The 22,394-nt window shown below is 45.3% G+C and overlaps 1 protein-coding gene and 1 long non-coding RNA gene across 2 annotated transcripts in view; one reads left to right on the top strand and one right to left on the bottom strand.

Annotated features, from left to right (window-relative positions):
- LOC107216624 (cadherin-related tumor suppressor) overlaps positions 1–22,394 on the top strand; it is an 87,781-nt gene that overhangs the window by 40,469 nt on the left and 24,918 nt on the right. The window contains exons 2-5 of the mRNA XM_046734926.1: positions 16,538–16,879; positions 18,826–19,062; positions 21,037–21,426; positions 21,970–22,386. Coding sequence (XP_046590882.1) covers positions 16,538–16,879; positions 18,826–19,062; positions 21,037–21,426; positions 21,970–22,386 — 1,386 coding nt within the window. The remainder of the gene's footprint in view (positions 1–16,537; positions 16,880–18,825; positions 19,063–21,036; positions 21,427–21,969; positions 22,387–22,394) is intronic.
- LOC124293582 overlaps positions 17,930–22,394 on the bottom strand; it is a 35,478-nt gene continuing 31,013 nt past the window's right edge. The window contains exons 2-4 of the long non-coding RNA XR_006903452.1: positions 18,779–19,066; positions 18,307–18,480; positions 17,930–18,157 (exon numbers count right to left, since the gene is read on the bottom strand). This is a non-coding gene — a long non-coding RNA (uncharacterized LOC124293582). The remainder of the gene's footprint in view (positions 18,158–18,306; positions 18,481–18,778; positions 19,067–22,394) is intronic.

Here is a 22,394-nt window from a genome sequence, read left to right as displayed (position 1 = left end):
GTCGCGCCTACTGACCACCGGAGTGCCACTCCCATTGGATGAATACCAACTGCAACCATCATAGGCCAGCTCACCCCACAAACACGCGTCCTCGTTCGAAGCCTGAAAATCAAGCGAGAAAGAGATGAGATACTCTTGGTGAATTATTATACGAAGCCCATAAATATCTCGGATTTATAGCGCATTAGAATAAACCGAAATCGGGTAACACAGAGATTTTTAAACCTTTTCACTACAGCCATTGTAACTCACAATCCAGCAATCTTTCGGCGTAAATCCTGGATACGTGTTACGAGGATTAATATACAAGCTATACAAACGCAAATTTGGGAAGACGTTTGTTGAAAATTTTCAGATTTATTACACGTACTCGCAGGTCAAGTGAGAGATGTAACAGTTTATACTTCACACTAGTCCCAGGCGTCGTGTCAATAAATTGTGTTTTAATTACCTAAAAGCTTTCTCAAACCGTACTGAAGGGGATCTCTGTTCAATCCGAGCTTAGCAGGCGAGTGAGGCTCGGTGGTGCCGAACATGTCCGGTTTGATCAGTAAAAAAGGTCCGTCCGAATCATAACCATCCCTAGGGATAACCTTACACGAAGCACTAATCGAATCGTAACGAATCGCTGCATAAGCAAGTGCGCATACACTGTACCCAGTTTCCCAATTTCCGGGAGCATCCTCTTCTGCATAGATCGACTTGTCCGCTGATTGTCATCTGGAAATGTCGCGCACTATTTTTCAACCTCTGCAACAACGCACGGCGCCATTCTCGAGAAACCGGAAGAATTCGATCGTTAAAGAGTCGTCAGACTTCGACAGTTTCACCATACAACCGTACACGTAGACTTTCTCCACGTTAACTGAACTGGTGCACCATAAGCTTTTCTACAATTTGCAATTCGGTTTACGAAGGCCATCTTGGTCCCTGCGAAATGTTGACATTAGCGCGCTCAATCCGCCGAGTCACGCTGCAATATAAAAATATACCTAATTTCTCAGAGATGGCTGGTCACTTCTGAGAAATCGTTCTTAATTTCTGGAAAATATAATACTCAATCACAAATAAGCAGGTATCTATTCGTCATAGATTATAATATAGGTATGTATACCCACGCGTAAGGTTCGCTCGCTGCGCTTGCTTACTCGTTATCAGTGTTTTACCAGATGATACGAGATTAATGAGATACCTCAGGCCCTCACTGCTCACTGCACGGAGCAGGAACTACGGATCACTCGTCCTGGAGGTCGAAATTCACCAGGTAAAGGACCTGAAACGCAGGAACAATGGAGCGCTGGTCCTGGAAGTCAAAATTCATCAGGTACAGGACTTGGAAGTTGTAATTCATCAGGTAAATCACCCGCGGCGCAGGAACTCCGGTCCTGAAGGTCGAAATTCACCAGGTAGAGGAACTGGAAGTCGCAATTCATCAGGTGAAGGACCTGGAGCGCAGGAACCACGGAGCGCTTGTCCTGGAAGTCGAGTTTCACCAGGAAGCGGACCTGGAGTGCAGAAACTACGCAGCGCTTGATCAAAAGTCACCAGGTCAAGAACCTGGACAGCCAGAACCACGGAAAATTAGTCCTGAAGGTCAAAAGTCACCAGATCAAAGACCTGGATAGCCAGAACTACGGAGCGCTTGTCCTGGAAGTCGAGTATCACCAGGAAGCGGACCTGGACCGCAGGAACCACGGAGCGCTTATCCTGAAAGTCAAGTTTCACTAGGTAGCGTACCTGAAGATCAGGAACCACGAGGCACTTGTCCTGGAAGTCGAGTTTCACCAGGTAACGGACCTGGAGTGCAGAAACTACGGAGCGCTTGTCCTGGAACCCGAGTTGTACCAGGAAGCGGACCCGGAGCGTAGAATCCAGGAGGTAGAGAACGCGATACTCGAAATCTGCGGAGCGCGATTCTCATCCGTCCGCTCTACTGCGCGGTTGTTTCCAGACTGAGGAATTCGACTAGCTGATTTTCGTCTATATAGATCGATAACGTCAAGAGAAAAAAAATTTTGGGTGACGTCACTTTCTGAACATCCGAACGTCCGAACATCCAAAATTTGGTTTCGAGCTTTAATGCTGTGTATGTATGATGTATGATTGTGCTGGATTTCTCTCGACATTTAAGTTAAATTTCTATCCAAAGCCAATAGCCCATTGTCGTATCCCGCGGACACGAAGGGCTGGTTAAAAACGGTGTTGAAATTACGACCGAGGCCCTTCCTAAGCAGTGTGCAATTATCCACAGCTGGAGCATCTGCCGTGACTGAAGTCTATTTTCGGTCCGGACGATACAGCGGTGTAAACGTCCAGTCAAAGCGCGGCGTTGCGGTCTAGATTGGCAAAGTAGAAAATGGACTTGTAACTGCTCGCGTGCGCAGCCCGGTCACAAATTCACTCACCCATTGTAGCGGTTATAATAATAACGTGTACGTGCAGCGATATTTCGTCGCGTGTACGTAAAATATACAGTATTTGAACGGCACCGTAGGCAACGGGTTTGTCAAGTTACGCACACAGCTACAATATTACTTATATGTATATAAGGCGAACCCTTCGCGCACACGATTGATTACACCGCGCCTATATTACGGGTGGTGTATAGGTATATAGGTACATGACGGCCCATTCTCGCCGATGCATAGAAGGTTAGAAGATGTTTGCTCATGGTTATAATGATACGGGTGGTGGATCGATGGATATATGTATCGCGTAACAACCGCGCCGCAACTTTCTCTCGGAAGCGCGGAGCTTGATTGTGGTGCGGTTGGGCGGCCCTGGCGAGAAACGCGAACTGACCAAGCGTATTATTTATTGCAAATCGATAAGAGTACAACCCTGAGATCAGAAACAATGGAACCAATGAAATCCCACGTGGGTATGCATACGGTACACGGGCGAAAAGTTTGAGTGAAACAAAAGCCGCACGCTACAGTTTACATCTACATACGTACAAATGCGTTTCGCACATGCGATGCGCGTTCCCTACCGGCATTGGGAAAAGCCCGTATCAACTGTTGATCGTGAAAATTTGGTCAGAATTATTTGCCGGTTTGATCAAAGTCAAAGGATGTAAGGTAGTAATGCGTATAACAGAGCTCGACAAAGCGGTTCATCCTGCAGCGATCAGCGGTAGATACGAAATTTCAAAAACTGCCGGTCTCGTCCGACCGCGTGGTATCCTCTCGGAGCTTGACGACGAAATGAATATTAATTTACGAGAGAGTGAACGACTAACCCTGAATGAAAAACAAGCAACTTCTCCTTCGGTGGCAGGCCAACCGCGTTTAAAAAAGTTTGCAATCCCTCTTTGCGGTTTCTCTTTCTCCGTCTGCATGGGACTCTCATTCTTATCCAACGAAATATAAAATGTGAAATTGCGGTATAACGCCGCCGTGGGGACATCCTCTTTCACCTCTAAATTATCCAACGTTTCATCCTCTAATCCCTGTTGCCGGTTATGACGTAGAGCCACATCTTATCCCAAAATAACTGATCCGCAATTCGATGCCCATACGCATGATAGGCGTAGCTGGGCGAATGCGTGACAGGGTAATATGGCAGTGCAGCTGTTTTCCTGTTCGGAGTCGGTGATAGCCGCTTGAGGGAGGCAGTGTTTACGCACGAGGAATCGTTAAAAAGTAAAGGGATCAGAGCTCCGGTATATTATAAGCCTGAGAAGTTGCCTTCGGGCCGGCGCGTGGAAACTACGAGTAGTTACGACCAGAGATATAAACTTTAAACCTTTGCCAAACGCGTTTTGAACCGGCGGCGATACGGCACGCCAATACGATCTGTATAATAAACGAATGACTTGCTTTTTTACACTCCTGACGTTTCTCTCATTTCTATCTATATAATACGCACAGCTCTTTATCAGCTTCCACGACCATTGAACGCACTATACGTGTATTATACCTGTAGCGAATTTTAACAACTCCTTTTTCCGCTTACATCGTTCTACTCAATTGTCTTTACGATTAGTCTCGGGATGTATACAACATACGTGCCTACTTCGGCCGAACTGAATGACAAACACCACGCCAATAATTACGCGTAAAAGCTCCGATTGCTGCAGTTACAGTATAAGAAAGACCTGAGGTCTGCAATCTGGGAATTTCATTTAACAGTTTGAACCGGCTTCGAATTATTGACATTCGACGCGGATCAGCGGTGCACGACACTTTAACGTGTGTACAATAGCAAAAAGACAAAAAAAATAATCACCAAGAAGCGAATTGATTGAAACAGTTCACGTGCTGGTTAATATTCAAGTATTCTGAAATAAGCGTGCAATAGCATACATAGCTCCCTGTGACGGTAACGATACCGTATTTATACTCTGGCAAGAAGTCTGTTTGAAACAATGCACCGAATGGCAACTGGTCTACAAAATAGCGAAAGTACGGATGTGTCTTACGATAGGTACGGTTATATAGGCTTGCAAATTAGTCGGTTTATGACTCCTGTAACAATCGCAAACGGTAAATATTTTTATTATCGAGGGTACTTGCCATTGTTTTACATTGTCGACGATTCTACAACGACGCTTCTATCTCACGGAACTGTGCCTGTTCAATTCACAAATAGCATGCTAATTCAATCACAATCCATGCACATCGACTGTTGTAATATTTACATTTGTATTTCGAATATCAAACGTCTACTTGAAAATCTTCCAGAGTATGCGAAACTAACGATATAGTTTCTCTATGAGATTTGCGATTCCGATGCGGGTTTCCAAGCAAGACGTGTCAATAATCTTGCGAGTTTTTAACCCACCAGGTGAAAAACCTTCTGTGATTACCTAATTCCAGAAGCTCGCCGGGAGTCTCTAATTTTTCAGGATAACGTTGCCAATCGTGTTTACCGCGCACAGCACACCGTAAGGTTATCGTTTCACCTCGACAACGGCGACGAAGGATCATTGTGCCGAGATGATAGTTCGGCCGGCGGTCAGAGGTCTCGTAATATTGACTAAAAATTATCTGCCGGAGGGAAATTACTTGAAAATTATCAAATTACGTAACGATTGGTCCAGGCTTTTGCACGACAAAACTCCGCGGCAAAGCGCTCTGGCTATCAGCCCTGGGCTGCCCCGTATAATTTCAAGATTCCACAGATTGCCTGTAAAGTATTACAAAGTTTGCTCGCACGGTTCGGCGAGCGATGCGGCGTGGTCCGGTAGCGGTGGCGGGCCTCCTCAAATTAATGACGTGATCATAGGTTTGCTTCGTGGCTGGTTCGCTTCCTTCGGCGCAGACAACATTCCCCCTCCTCTTAAGTTCCCTCTTTCACCCGATTCCTCCGTACGCCAGGACCTGTATCTTCCGTTACCTCCCTCCGCTCCTCCCCATCCTGATCCTCACCCTCACCCTCACCCTCGTCCTCATCCTCATCCTCTTGGCCGGGTCATCGAGAGGCTGTCCTCGTTGGCAAGGGACACCGCGCCGCGGCGATACTTGCTCGTGCCAAACTGCATTCTACGTATGTATATAAAACTGAAAACATCGCTGAGACTGGTCCCCCGAAGAGGGGACACGCATTCCTGAAATGCATCTCGATATAATTACACGATGTCGGGAGCGTTGTTAATTATATTTCCCCTCCCACCGTCCGATTCCGCAACTAATTCTATCCGATCCGGAGGCATCTCTCTAACGCTTAATTCCGCCAGGTGACTCGGTTATCTTATTATCCGTTCTCTTCGTTCCCGATATCTGCTTCGTTCTTTTGTTTGCCCGTCTCTGATCCTCCTCGGCGCCGCGGCCTCTGCCTCACGGAAGAGAGCCAAGGGTTTGGCAATCGTTGGTCCACCTCTTTATTCAACAATCGGACTCGGTGCCCGCGCTCAACAATCAAAAGGAATTCTTATCGTTGCGTAAATCGAATTGAGTCCCGTTCGAATCAAGTTACCGTGGATGAATTAGATTGAAGCTATAATGAAACTTAGAACGGGACGAGGGAGAAAGCGATAGCGCGAAGGGGACAGACGGACGCCCGCTTTGGCGGCCTGCGGGATTTGTTCCGGGCGAAATACCGCGGCGCCGCCACCGCCGTCGCATCGACGCGCTTGACCCCGACAACCAATCAGGCTCGACTTTTAGAAATTTATTTATTCATTCCTCGGGTCTGGTTCGTCTGCTCCTCTCGATCTCGTTCGTCCCCTCCATCCGCTCCCTCCCTCTCTCTCTCTCTCTCTCTCTCTCTCTCTCTCTCTCTCTCTCTCTCTCTCTCTCTCTCTCTCTCTCTCTCTCTCTCTCTCTCTATACGTACATATTCCGTCTCCTTCGTTGCTTGTATAGACCGAGCGTGCGTGCACGATGCGCTACAGAGCGATCCAAATTAGATGAAATCCATTTGCCGCTTCGAGGCACGTTACACCGTGGAATAATTTTCGATCGGATCTTGATCGTTGACGAACGGCCAACGGTACGCTGGGTTACAGCTCAACATACTGTACTTACATTTCTCTGTAACTTCCGCGAGCAATCACCTTTTATAAGGGCATCGGATAACCGTTTTTTGTTCACAGTGTGCCTTGAACAGGGTGACAAATCGACACCTGTACTCGGCGTCGCACGCGGGATATCTATTCCTTGCCAACAATCACCGGATATACCGTTAAACCGGTCCCTTATAAATAACACGTCGTTGTCATCCTCGATTCGTATGATTAAAAGTTATGGAATCGTGATCAAGCCCAGCAAGACGGATAGTGACTGGCAAAATTCTCCAAGTACCGAAGTAATAATTTTCGAGGAACCGGGACGTCGAGCAGGAGAAGGGCGAAACTTCTCTTTGAATGTTATAGGTCAATTTACCTCTAAATTTTCTTTTGATCTCCGTTCTTAATTACGCGTTTCCGAGATGTCTTTACTCAACGTTGACACGTGTTAAAATGTTCTACATCAGAGAGCTTTCCAATAGAGGCATCTGTTCTATGTGAACGCAGCATAGAGACGGAGACATCGTAAATAATCCAAGCAGAGCGGTAGATCTGATTCCTCGGACGATAACCACTTTTATTTCGATTGTATCTGAACAATGAGACGCGACGTCCCTGAGATCCTGACTTTTACGACATTATAAGTGGCGATTAAAAGACAAGTCAATCGGTAAAATGTAACTGACATACGTGCATATGTGTACCTAATGCGAGCAGAAAACTCCCCAAAGCTGCGATATCCCTACACTTTCATATAAGAGGAACGTTCCATAGCTGGCTCGGAAAAGAAATCTTGAAACTAATAACCTACAGGTAGCTCATGCAAGACCGTAGTAACCGCGTTCACCGTGCCGCGGTGGTACGTAAGGGTTCACCTTCGAGAACCCAGCTCGGCCCTAATACCATATTATCTGTTTGGATATCCGTTTTTAATAGGTAAAAGCAAAGGTAGTAAGCGCAACTGTGTAATAATATGCAGCGGGACAGATAGATTCCTATTATATATAGGGAGGCGGAGGGCACACACTGGGGCTTGTGCACACAAACGTGGTCCAGAAAGAGATGCACGTGGGTCCGTGTGCGTGTACGTAACGTAGAAGACTATGTGAGGCGGAGGCCATGGACCACGAAGAGATGGTATCTCCGTCAGCGCGGTCGGGGATCAGACGATCGGATCGCGTCGCACAGCGGGGGTTTCCGTGGGTCATGCACGAAGTGAGTCCCATTCTCCCCCCGTAGGGAGAGCCGTATTCCCGGTCTCTATCAGGGGTCGAACCACTGAGTCACCCGATACATAACGTGCCTTCGGGCCCCGTAGCTAAAGCACACAATAATTCTGTCAGTCCGTTAAAAGACAATAAGATATATATCTTTCATGCGCGCCGCGGTCTAATAGTTGACTTTACCGTTTCTGTCGCGGCTCGATTGCACCGCGCAAGCTCAAAACGATTTCGTGGGATTACTCTGCATGTACTTCTTCGTCAGAGATTATTATTGCCCAGACCTGCGGCTGATTGCAGTTCGAAAATTTATAGTAAACTCTGCAGTAGAATGGACTGGTACCTTGGAGCGATCGCGAAAATTAACCGTGATGCAGGCAGGGGTCGTTTGCGTTCGCATCATGTTGAAAAAAATTTTCAAAAACAATCCAGTTTACTTTTCGGATTGGTCGAAACCACAGAATGCAGGTTGAATGAATATTTTTCTTGTCAACATTTAAAGGAAGACGACGGATCGATCGCATTACCACGTATACTCGCAGTGCAAATAGTACAGTAACCTTCTTCGATTCTTATTTCATACCGTTAAATCCTACGCTTCGACTTCAATTTTTTACCCTATTGGACTTATTTGTTTTTTACTAATCATTTTTCATAGATCATTATCAATATCTTGGGCATGAATTTTGACAGAGGCATTTTATTTGTGCTCTTTGACGTCTCACCGCGCGTTTCACGTTCTATAACTTTTAATGCTCGTTTTGGTGTACTGTCAACGCGATTCCCAGGGCGTTAGAGAGACCGCGATTAGAAAGGCCGAGGATTGCACCTACACAGCCGTGTCTCCATAATTTATCGTTTGTCATCTTGTAAATCCGTATGTTATATATTCGAATCAAAATCCGCACGTAATTCGATAGTAATCTCTACCCACTCGTTCGCATGTTATTTCGCTAGCGAGCTGCCATCCTCAACTTGTCACTGCAAGGAATACCGTCGAACTGTTATTGTCAGAAGACGTGTGACAAATCATTTCAGTTCTGGATTGGTCAAGTTGTGGAGGAATGCCAAATACCCCGTACATGCTAATTATAAAGATGAATGTTGAATATCAAGAATTAAACGCTGGATGATTTTGCGTACGATGAATTGTGTGAGATGTTGATATCGCGCAAGGCTTTCGGCAAGGTGTTTTGCGCGTAACTTGAAGAACCGTGGGAGAACGCCACGTCGAATGATGATTTTCTTACTCAGGGATCCCGTTCGCATTTACAACGCTACAATATACATGTATACAATACAACGTGTATAAGTGTATACGCTAATCGTTTTGGGTCATAAAGTGTTTTCCTTTTATGTGTAATTGCAAGTGTAATCTATCAGTCTGATAACTATAATATTATTGAAAGTTTATAATAATAGAGAGAGATGTATTTCAAAATGGAAAAGAAAGAGAGAAAATCAGAAAAACTGAAAAATTAATTTTTCCATTCCCGTAAATGCGGGAGAATAGTTCTACTTTTTCCACGAAGATGAAGGAACAAAGCAAAGAGGGAATAACATGTCACGTTCGTCCCGTTTTTCATGTCAAAAAAGTGAGCGTTATGACTGATTCGGAAATAAACCATATATTATGGTGAGAGAAATAAAATTTTACTACTCATCAAAAGACCTGGTCTACCACTACCGTCCCACCCGCAAACATCTCCTCATTCAACGTATATACATCGTTTTGTGACGACATCTATAGAGACAGTTAATCTCGTGATAAGATAGGGAGCAACGCGTAACATAAACATCGTGGCGCACACCTTGTTCGACATCTTGATGCAGACTGGTTTCATAGTCCCACATAAACGAAGACACGGTATGCGCCTAATAGTATGCGCCACTTGTTTAAGATCGCATGCTCAGGCGGCATGAAACTGCAGCCTCGCCGCAACTGAGTATCCAGTTTAATTAAATAGTTCGATACACATTGGCTTGAGCAAATGCATCTGCGTCCATGTCTTCGCCGATTATATTTGCACCTTCTTTTGCCCCCGCGCGGCAGTCGGATCGCAGCCACTCGGCGTGCCTCTCTCGGCTTGTTTCTCGTATCAAAGTAATTAAAACTTTTAACGTTCCCTGCATCACCATCCTCGAGAAGCCCCACGACGCCTGCGTCACGAAAGCTTCACCTCGCTTTCGCTTGTGCATATTTTCTCTCAAATATCATCTTGATACCGGAGGAGTATTGAGTTATACTTTATACCTTCGATCACCGACCGACGAAAGGGAGCCAACCACACGTTGGGTCAAGTGACGACGACCCGGTCGTCAACCTTACACGTATATGTACATGTGTCCACGTATATTTACGGAAAATTTATGCAACGAGTAAGAAGACCGTCCTCCGATACTCGGATCCCTCAATATGTACCCACCTAAAAGGTGTCACTGTTTTGTTACCGCGCCTCGTCTGCGGCAAGGGTGACGAACGATCGCTGCTGCAGTCGGGTCACTCGCCCGGTGTCGGATTACCAACTGCAACTGGTCACGGTACGTCTTCAGGAATGCTGTAACTTACCTGCAAAAGTTATGTCAAAATAGAAATTTCGCGTGTCGCGATCCGAACGAAAAATTCCACGACATGTACGCGCATTGTCGCAAGAAAAAATCTGTGAAACAATTAATTACACGGAATATTATTCACTGGTTAATGACTCTATTATTCTTGTTCCTAACTAATTGTGAGTGCAAAATTTATAACCAGGCAATTACATACCTTCTTTCGATATAGTTATAGTCTGCTTCTCAACCAGTATAACGTAAGTCAGAACAGTAGAACTATTCGATTAGTTGATCCGTTTTTAAATTGAATAAACTTTCACTTATCCTTATTGATAGTTCCATTGTACGATAATTGTGAGAGATTTCCAGTATCAGCATAACACGCAAAGAAAAAAAGACATGAGCAAAAAAAGTAGAGAAAAGAAATGAGAGCCCGAGCATCGACACAGTCATTTCCATAAATAATAGAGGGTTACGACCGTCGGGGTGAAATTAGCGCGCTATTACCGGGTCGAGAACTTGCCCAGGATATTTGCTATTATCTGCTGGTGCACCGCGGCAAGAGCTGCAACAGCAGCAGCGTGCAAGAACAGCGAATATTCAACCGACTCGGCGGCGCGCGTACACGAGTGGAACAGCCCGTAAATCTCTGAGGTTATACATGCAGAATTCTACGATTTACCTGAATTTTATCGCGCCGGGTAGACAGAGCTACATATGTCAAACTGACAGCTTCGCTCGCACTATCACGGCCACGCATTCACGCGCACGCGCGAGCGGCGAACACTTCAAGCGTGTGTATCTCGCCCGGCAAGAGACACATGTGTTATACGTATATATGTATACCCGCGCCTTGCAGCCATGTAGATAGATCACCTATATAGGCGGGACTGTGTGTCGTGTATAGGTTCGAGACGAGGTCCAGAACTCACGAGAGGGAGAGGAAGATAAGACGAGACTCGGAGAGAGATATAGAGAGAGAGAGAGAAAAGGGGAGCCTTTAGAATCCGTAGAGGAATTTCTCCCCCCGCGTTCAGCGACGGGAAGCTCTCCGTCCTGCGCATGATTTTTGAATTACTTTTACGCACCTCCAGGTTCAGTAAGCAAGGAAATATAAAGGTGTAGTCGAAAAACTCTCCAGATTTTCGTATCGATTTCTAAGTAGCTGGTTACAGGGTATACGGGCACAGTACGACTGAAACGTGACCATCTCATGGACACACAGCGTCACCTTGAAAGACGTCTATAACAGCGCGCCCCGCATGCAAACAGCTCGCCAAGTTACGCGTACGATGACCGCCTCCTCAGCGGGCCGCGCCAGGACTCTCGCTCTCTCCTCTCGTATTCTACCGCCGAAGAATTTAAATCTAATTACGAATTCCAGACGGACGGCGTTACATCCTTTTTTTGAGAGATTGAAATTCGGAGAAAAAGAGAGCAACGATCACATCGCCGGCAATATACATACACGCTCACGATTAAACCCGTGCATCTTTTCAAGGAGTATAGATTCGTACGGATACAGACTTATTTTTCGCCGCTTCGCGATATACGTCTACCCGAATTATTCCGTTTACTCACGTGTGACCTGTGCTTCAATGACCAGAGAGAGAGAGGGGGGAGAGCTGCACGACCTTGACCATCCTTCACTATTATTCGCCAGGTTTACCGCATCATCCGCAAAATTGTACGCGAGTTGAAAAGGGTATCGAGATTTCAGATTGACCATTCGTTTTCTGGCTGATTCTTCGAAACGTCTGACGGGATACTTCGCTTTGCGTTTGAACGAAGGATGAGCGATGTATTCTATACACATACCGTATACCCCAAACTTTTCGAACTTCGGGGCGATTCAAGGTTCAGACTGCAGGCCGAGGGTTGAACGAGGTCTCTCCTTCTCACTCTTCCCGTATCCACCAAGTCAAGAGAAGAAACAGACGTGCGATAAAGATGGGGCTATGGCTCTGGCTTGACACGACTACTTCTCTATTTGTACGATCATGTTTGATCGGATGAGCGGCCTGATGCCCCCCCCCGGACCCCGCCACATCGTCTCACCGCTCGGTTCGACCGGCGTCCCCTTCATACAAGGCTCCCGGGCCCCGGGGCCTGGTCAGGCCCAGTCAGGACCAGCCTTGCCTCCGTCCGCCTACCGCCTCGCGTTCGCTCGATCCAAAGTCCGAAAAGATTACGCGTTCCCGTATTTAACTCACTTTTTTTACTCACCATTTCTTATTATTCGGTTACTGCCGTCGGAGATCCTCGATACAAGATGCAACATCGTTCCTCTCCCGGTTTGCACGCTACATACACTTTTGACCGGTAATCTGGTGGAGATCGGAGCAAGTTAAGGGGGATAATTAGGAAAACAGAACGAATTTTTTTGTTTCAGAAGTCAACTCGACATTGCCAGTTGTTTGTCATAATCAATATCGATGTAACGTTGTAGAATTACAATTACTTCACAAAGCCAACATTATATACAATGTTTCAGTGAATTCGTAGTAAATAATCTTGCGAATGAAATTAACCATCGTAGAGTAAAATCGAACGAATCTACTGGATTTTGAACGATTTTGAAGCGATTTGGAACGAAGCCACGATATATAGGCTTCTGTTTATAATTTTGGTATTTCCCATTCTTGTGCTTTCAAAAGGATCTTCGTAGCTAGCGCTACGATTCTGCATAATAATTTACCAAATACGCATTGTACGACTTTTGTTTATCTATTCGGCTATCCAATCACCTTAGGAACTGGTGGTGCATGTTCCGTGAATGACGGGGTTCCACCAATTTCGTTGCTTGACGAGAGTAACTTGTATTTCCATCTTCTGGTGGCAAGCCGAGCGTGTGCTATGTATATCTGTATGGTTATCATTAGCATGCGTATAACTAGTCTTCCAGGCTTTCGAGCAAACTGCCGCAGCACAAAGGTTTCCGTGAATAAATTTCATCCTGTTGGCCAAGTTCCAACATTCCTTTCCTCAATTACACGCCCGTCACTTGTATCAAGCGCACCGGTGCAACCGGGGGTTTGCTGTGCAGCTGTGATTCAACGCGGGATGCGATTATGGAGCAATACGTCATTAATTAGTACCAATGAGGGTTTTAAAGAAGGACGCAATGAGGTCACGTTTCCATTTAATTAAATACGCTTTGCTTGACATACCTAGCGATAAATACAACCGGTGTAGAACCGATCATCCAGCATTATTCGCACATGTTCCATTTTATAAGGCGAGTTATTTTGCACCCTGATACTACATATCCCATAGGCGTGAGTATAACGAGGATCTAGGTATAAATCGACTGTACAATAAATTTTACAAACTGATCTTCAGCCTCTGAGCCCTTCGTGCAGATAACTTCTATAGCTACTCGTAGATATCACGTGTTCGAGTATAGCTGATATACCTAGCAGCATTACGGTCATACTCTTGCAAATCGACCGAGGCAACGTGTAGAAATGGGGTTTTAATTGCGAAACGGCTTGTATCGTAGGTAATAAACCGTAAGTGAAAACATTTTATTTCTTCGTTTCTTAACGCGCTGGGTACGTAGGTAAATACCTATAATACTGAACGGCCATACCTGCCTGACGCGATAGCGCGTTACGCGTTGACGTTCATGTATTTGCATGTACGAACGAGGTGGAAGGTAATATCTCATATCGAAGCTGCTACAAAGGTCACACATACCGTAAATTGGAATCATTGAATCAATCTTCATACCAAGAGTCAATTTGCACACGCGTTACATACGTTTTTACTATCTATCCTGCCTGTATGGATTAGTCGCAAGTAATCATTAATACGAGAAAAAAAAACCTTCAATTGTCGCATCAATCGTTTCATCTTCTGTTCGCGGCAATTTTTCTTCGTTTAACCCTCAGGATCGAAGGAATTTGACTGTGATGTTACTTCTTTTTTCACCGCATTTTAAAGAAGCACGTATGGCAACTTTATGACGTGTCAGCAATTTTACCATCGCAGGACACGGGTATCACTTAAGCTTACACTCGTCCGAGAATTGCAAAAATGCGTGCCAAAGGCTTAATAAAATTCGGCGCGCGTAGGTGACATCGGGCCTATAAAGTCTCTCACGGTACCCCCGCCCGAAACTCGGGACCATGAGGCCCGAATGGGCATCCGAATGGATGAGAACTATGAGAGAACGTATCACGGTCACGTTTCGAATTCATATTATCTAACAACGAATTGATGGAAGGAAAATATACGCCGGGAGATTACTGAAAAGGATTACCTGTTTGTACAATATCCCAAAAGTACATGTTTTCGCACGTGTACGATATAAACGTATCGTGTAAAACGTAGAGATTTATACATTTGTGTATTCACGTACATACAGGCAGACGGAGCCGATGCCGTTGACTTTTAAATTGAAGGTAACAACGCCGAGAAGGAACGAACAGATTCCCCAGTGTGAATAGGTCTGGGAACCTCGTAGAAATTTACGTCACGTTCGGAACGCGCGAACTACGTGCCCAAGTGTCAATAATAAAGTATTTGAATCTATATACAATGAGTGCTGTTTTCTAATCGTCGTATTATAAGGTAATTTATTGTCGTTACTCATTGACACCGCACGAAGAACATTCGATCCTGCCGAGTTGCCGGTACGTTGCTCTTGTTGCAGTGTCTTTAGAAATGACGAGAAACCTGCCAACAAATCTGACCGCACGTTAGCTGCATGGCGAGAAGTAGGCATGTCCTTAAAATGCATAACGATACTTTAAACGACGCTTCTGTGCCCGGTTAAACGCGCTTGTGGGATAAAGACTACTGCGGCAGGAAAACGAATCCATTTAGATCCTCGTAAGTAATTAGAATTCACGACAGTCACCGCATGAAGGAGGGATGACGTGAAAGATTTGACGTACCCACCATTACTCCTAGACTCACTAAAAACATCTCAAGATATAAACAAGTTTTGATCACGCGGGGCCCTACGAAGAACGAAGAAATTCAAAAGATACTTTTCCCCGTCCTCTTTTTCTCTTTTCTTCACTCAATCGGATGCCTTAATCTCGCGCTTAAATGATCGTCCGTCAACAGGGTCGAACTCCTTTTTACGCACATGTATGTTTGTTTGTTTAATATAAATATTCCTCGTCTGCTCCCATGTCTTTTCAACTAGAGCCACCGTGGTCAGGTTACTCAAGAAGTAACGAGGGCCCGGGAGAAAAGGCAATGGAGAGAACGAGAAAGAGAGTACGACTGGGTAAGGCAGAAGAAGAGAAAGAGGGAGATAGGAAGGCCGGACTCCCTTCCGAGAAGAACTGTTGGTCCATCGAACAGAGAGCCAACTATTCTAGTATCAGAAGCCTTCGGGCTATGTATCGTTTTGTGTCCATCTCATTTTACACGGCGATGTAAGCAGGCTTTCCGAATATTCTCTTGGGCAACTTGCTTCACTCGGTTTATTGAGTCACCCAAATTATCCAAGTCACGGAGTCAGCGGGATTGGGGCCGCTGCTTTTCGCGTAACTAACACGTTATGGACAATAAGTACATAGTATAACCTGTAAGATGATACGCGATCCATTGCTGACTAGATTCCCACCGATCCTATGATAATAACTAATGACGTAAAGACGGTACAAATAAGGACTGGTCCCAGTGACGCCATTCAAGACCAGTTGTGCAGGCTTGGCCAATATTCTCACCGTTGGCCAGTACAGTTAACTTTTCAACGTCTCAAGCGAATTTCTCTCTCCCTACGCTAGCCCTCACTCTGGATCCCAGACCCCCTGAGGTTCGATTGTAGCCATTCTTTCCATATAAATTGTACCATCGGCTCATATCAGTGTATCCGCAGCATACATTTACGGTGAAACTTTGCTTGGATACAAAGTTGTAGGATGGCTGCTGCGTATGCTTGAAGCGTCTAGCAGCGTCTAGTAAATAAGATTTGTGAAAATTTGACGAATATTCCGTCCCCACGTACCAAACAAGACGAAAGGACGAGATTCGAGAATTGGGAGTACGGATGTAACATGCAGTATATTGCCTCGAGAGCGCGTGCTAGTCCTTTAATCTCAACCGCCGAATATCCCATGGATGATCGTCAAAATCGATAATAGTTAAGTTCACTCTGCATTCGATGGCATGCCTGAGGGAATCATAGTTCTTGGTACTAATAAAACATGTACTATCTAACTGTCCATCTACATCTATGTATAGATCCATCTGTCTGTCCACCTGCCCACTTGTCCACCTTATATCTACACCCTAACCCTTGCTAATAAGCTCATGAATATAATCGCAAACGTGTCTATTTTTCGTGTCTCAGGTCAAAGTGACTGTCTTGGACAAAAACGACGTTGCCCCGACATGGAGATCTGGACCGTGGAAGTTCGAGGTATCCGAGGAAGCGCCACCTGGTACATTGATCACGGTCCTTCGAGCCAACGACCCCGACACCATCGGAACGTTGAAGTACACCCTGGTACCTCGTCCAGAAGTGAACGAGGTCGCGAATGAAAACGAGGGCGACACTCAGTTCAGTCTGGATCCATCGACGGGACAGTTGAGGCTTGCAGAAGCGCTGGACAGAGAGACCAAGGAGAAATATGCCCTGAGAGTTCGTGCCGACGACGGAGTGCAATACACCGACGTCACTCTTACCGTCCAGGTAAGACTTGGAGACCTTTAATCATCTTTAGAAACGCGGCACTATGCAGCTAGGTTATTATATTCAGAGCTACACTCACAGTTCGTTATATTCGTCGGAATGGGCTGGCGGTAACGTCCACTTTGACTCGGCGTATGTGTCTTTCTTCTCCTCAACGCTAATAACACAATAGCTCCAGCTATTAGTATCTCCTTAAGCAAAACCAGAAACTTCTCATGCAGAACGACAACTCACGACAGGTGTGAAATGAATACGAATGCTGTAAACACAGTACACCACCAAACTGATGAACGAACTGAGAACAAAGCCCCTTAAGTATTCAGGGTTTTATTGATCTGGATTTAAGAGAGGCTCTTAAAACAAAGGTCAGCTACGAGAAAAGAATGCAACTAGCGTACCAACTGATAACGGCTTCAAGATAGGATCGTATTGAAGATCGTTGGAAGCGATTAGTTTAAATCAAAAAAACTAAACTATTCTTACAAAGAAGTCTTGTCAGGATTACTTGCTTTTGTAATGTTACAATAAAAATTAAAATAAAACCATAATTCTCAGATCAGACTTTTTCGCTAGCAGCGGTGATCCACCGTAGAATACCTTCTTTACTCGTAATTAACGTAGTATCCGACGAGACCAATAGCCAATAGCCGATAGCCAATTGGCATTGAACAGAGCAGGAAGCGAAGACTGACCTTTGTGCCCTAGAGGCGCGTGCGCGTGGGTTCAGCTTCCCATTGCATCCCGTTCCGACGCAAGCAGCCGCCGCGACGCCAAGCCAGGAAATACCGACCCGATCTAACCCACCTTCGGTTAGCTGTCTGATAAGATGTGCTGCTTTTATAACGGGCTTTACGTGGTTTATCATTGGAAATTCCCAGGGATGACGAGAGTCACGAATCCCGGTTTTGAATAGCGGCTTAATCACGTTCAGATTAAAAGTAAGAGCGGGGCAAGAGAGAGAGAGAGATAAACGAAAATTACTAATACACGAAAGAAATATTATGGTATACTTTACCACCGAGGAGAGTATCATCTTTTTATTCGCGTTGTTTTTCGCGGCTGCAATTCGTCGAAGCAATTAAATGCACAGCAATCAATACTTACGGTCAACTAACACTCTTCGTTAGCTGGAAACGTCGTTCCGTCTTTCTCGTACACACACGTTCCCAAGGAGCATCTCTCTTCATCGCTCTGTCCCTTTTTCTTCCTCCTGTAACGCTCCCTTCATCTCTTACTCTTGTGCTCGTTCGGCCTCTTACTTCCCCCTCCGTTCTCTCTCTGAAAGGGATAAGGAACGACAATCCGATCATAGTTGACCGCACACATCCTTGGAAGAAGAGACGCGCCTTCTCGATGGACAGTTGCGGAATCTCTTCCTTCCCTCGGTCCCCCGGTATCCCTCACATCCAGCATCATCCCCCCCTTACCACCAATTCCAGTATCCACCAGGCAGCGCGTCTCCTCATCATCTTGAGGCTCGGTTAGTTTTTGCAAACCCCTCCACCGCCATTACGGTCTTTCATCCAAGAAGCCCCTAGACATCTTCAATCGCCCAATTCGGAATGCCGTTCGAATTTAAACCTGGCTCGCGTTCCTTTCTCCTGTGAAGATTAATTTTTTTTATGGTATAGATATCACGTACTTGGAACGGAACGGCGGCATTCAGTCGACTTGAAACCTCTATCCATCCAAGTCGTAATATCAGTTACAATTAAGTTTTGTGGGTAAAGTGGTGTTTCAAAGGATGTTTGGGAGAGTGTAAATCCATCAGCTGTTTCTGAGTCGGTGCTCACTTGCTGCTACGGAATCCTCTCCAAACCATTTGCGCTTGTATAATTCTTACAAGACCCTAAACAGTATTTACTCGATGTATCAAACGTAACACGATTATAATATTACCCTTTCATCTAGAGATAAAGAAAACTCTTCCTGCTGCGCTGTTCCAGATAACGGACACGAACGACAATGCCCCCACATTCCAGGCCATGGCTTACTCTTTCGACGTTCCTGAGAACGCCCTCAGAGGAAGTCGCGTTGGCCAGGTGGTTGCCACTGACATCGATGGCGAAGGGCCCAACAGCCAATTGAGCTACGCCTTGATTTCCGACTGGGCTAACGATGTATTCTCACTGAACCCAAACACCGGGGTTTTCACGCTGTCTGCCAGTCTCGACTACGAACAGGTACCTATAAAATAATGATAATTTAGAAGCGTTGTAAAAATTGCAAAATAATTATTGATTCGACGACATGATCGATTGAAAGTCGGTATGGTGCGCCTACAAGATAATTTTTCGCATAAGTCTCATATAAATTATTGACAACCCCGTTGAAACCGAACCCTGGGAATAGGCACGTGTAATCGTTACCGTCGACCGAGTCAATTAAGGATTTATGTATGCCGTCGTTAGTGTAGTGTCCTCGCTTGATCTCGTTCGTTTAAAAATATGTCGCACGGTAGCTAACCACCGAATACGAACAGTTTATGAAACAGGACATGCTACGTGCGTAAACATGACTTTCATCACGGTATAAATGGGGGGGAAAAATATCCTGTTTCGCTACACTAGTTACTACGGTCGACGCTATAACCTGCACCGAGTCCCGAGATAAAAATCAAACTGGTTCATAAGGTGTCGCACTAGGTAAAAATACGTCGTAAATACCCATGTAGGTTACAAGCAGTTTGCTGGATATTATTCAACATCTCTATTCAGGACATAAATTAAAAAAGAAAAGGGCAGTAATGTAGCCTACTTTTTTTCTCCTACAAGCTTCAGCATATTTTCAACTTAATTGCATATTTCGAAAATCGCGTTAGACTATATTAATTGTTAGCAAATCTAGTTCAATTAGAGGTATCAAATTTCAGTCGCTTGAACTAACTTAACGACATTCAAAACGAATACGTACTGTTCACTGGAGAAAAAAAAATGGTCTCCAACGCTTCGGAGACAGGACTGCATGCTTGGGTCTAAAAGAAAACGAAATCTATATCGATCTCGGCGTATCCACATAGAAATATTATGTATATGGTGAAGGGACTACGATCAAAATCCAGGATCAAAACGAGGACCCCTATCACGAAGGACTGACTATTGCCTCAGGCCACGATAACGGACGGTTGGTAGAGATGCCTTCAGCGCTATTCCTACACAAGGCTTAGCATTGGGCTAAGATTAAAAAATTTAAGCCTGACAGACGTGCACGGGTCGCGTCTAATGCTAGGTCCGAAGTCCTGGTGGTTCAGCACTCGAAGGAACCTGTGGCGGCCGAAGATCTGGACGGAGCGGAAAGAAAAGCGAGGGGGGGTTAAAAGAGAACGGCGTGGCGAAGAGGGGGTGGGGGGGGGGGGGGGGGAGACGGGGGAAAGGCCGCTTATAGAACCCTTCATCAACCTAAACGCCCTAACAGATACACGCCAAGATTAACAGCCGAGTGAGCTGCGCGCAGACGATGTTCAAACACATTGAAGAGAGCATTCGAAACACAGAAACACAGTGATTTTAACGCAACGCACGATTATATCGGTCGGGTTCGTCGATTTCTTTTAAAAAGCATTAAATGTAGGCTTGTTTTCACCGAAAAGCCGTGGAGGCGAGACAGACCGTACCAATTTTGTTCGCCAGTCGCAAATCAATGAACGAGTATAAACTTACTGTTACATTAATACAGTTCACGTACGTGTAACAGTTCCGTAGATAAAGTTTAAGCATTGGGTACGGGCGTGTTGAAACAATTCGACCATCTATACATGTACGTATACATATCAATACGTACAAATAAAAACGAAAAAAATCATACTTCGTTGATCCAGGGAAAACGGGTTCGCAAGAGATGAATGATCATGGAACAGAGATCGATGCGGGATATTCAATGAATTTTACAGCAATAAATGAGAAATGACCTCTTTAAAATCGATCATGTACCATATTCAATCCATAATCCGGAGCAACTTTAGTTTTTTACTTTCATAACACAGACTTCAATCAATTCTGCTTAACAAATCGAAAAAAGAAGTCACGAAACTCAAGTAAGATATGTGCAAGGATAGGTTGCGTCGTGGATAAAAAAAAAAGACGTTAAACTTCTTTTTTTTTTCAATTAAAAAACCTACCAACCTACAGCGTGAAACTATAATTATCTCTTACGTCCAGGTTCAACACTATATCCTCGTCGTTCAAGCGACTGACGGAGGACTTCCGGCTCTATCATCGACCGTGACAGTTTACTGCAACGTTATCGATCTCAATGACAATGCCCCGGTTTTTGAGCCTGGCCCACACGCCACGGAAGTACTGGAGAACGCGACGATCGGTACACCGGTGTTATCAGTGGGTGCTCAAGACTTGGATTCCGGTGACAATGGAAACATCGTTTACGCGATTGCCGGCGGCGACGAGAATGGTGATTTCGGAGTCGCCCTGAACGGGACGGTCTTTACCAGGAAATTGTTAGACCGTGAAACACGACCGCTGTATAATTTGGTCCTGAGCGCCACCGACTGCCCGAAGCCACCTTATCGACCTCTGTCATCTACGGTTCAGGTGAGCAAATGTGAAAGAACAAGTGATAAAATAGTAAAACCAGGTCTTTTACTATTTTGCGATATTTCATCAAGGATTTAGACGAGTCGTCGGCCAGTCATCCAATTAGCGAACAGTCAGAGAGCGGTGCGTCGAATCTAATTAAACAGCTCGTCTCCGCCCCTGATTCGCATTGAGTCGAAGAATTCCATTTCCGAGTCACTCCTCCACGACTGTCTTAATTGATTTAGCCTTCACCCAGCAGATAAGACTCGTATAGTTAAACCACACACTGGCGACAAGTATAATATTGCAGTAGTTTCATAACCCCGCGAGTACATGAGAATTACTAGTGTATTTTGACAGGATATTGCTGAAAAACATAAGAGTTGTACGGAGGTACATTGCTCTGGGAAGACTATTTTTTTCTCTACCTAATCACGCAACTCCGTAAACTCCTCCCCAATTGACGAACCGCGTACCGTGACACAAGTATGAACGCTCTATGAAAGTGACCATCGGCTAGAAAATAAGAATGATAAAAAATACAATCCTTGTTGCCAGGTCACCGTGGTACTACTGGACGTGAATGATGTTGCCCCAGAATTTATTTCACCGAATCAAACTACCATAATGGAGAACACGCTGGCAAATACCGTGGTGATGGCTATAAAGGCCGTCGACCGTGACGAAGGTCGGAACGGATACGTCGAGTACAGCCTCGAGGAGCACAACAAGCTTCCCTTCAGTCTCGGTGCGGTTGATGGTCTCCTCCGGGTCTCCGGCGCTCTCGATCGCGAGCATAAGCCAAACTACACACTGGAGGTGACGGCAAGAGACAGAGGAGAACCCTCTAAATCATCTTCTACTACTATCGTCGTTACCGTACTCGACGAAAACGATAACTCCCCGATATTTGATCCGAGGCAATACTCAGCGACAGTTGCAGAGAACGCCAGCATAGGCGCCAGTGTTCTTCAGGTACGCCT

This window comes from Neodiprion lecontei, chromosome 3, assembly GCF_021901455.1.
Source record: "Neodiprion lecontei isolate iyNeoLeco1 chromosome 3, iyNeoLeco1.1, whole genome shotgun sequence".
NCBI classification, from domain to species: domain Eukaryota; kingdom Metazoa; phylum Arthropoda; class Insecta; order Hymenoptera; family Diprionidae; genus Neodiprion; species Neodiprion lecontei.
Note: the sequence above shows the minus strand (reverse complement) of the source record. Positions and strands in the feature narration are given on the sequence as shown.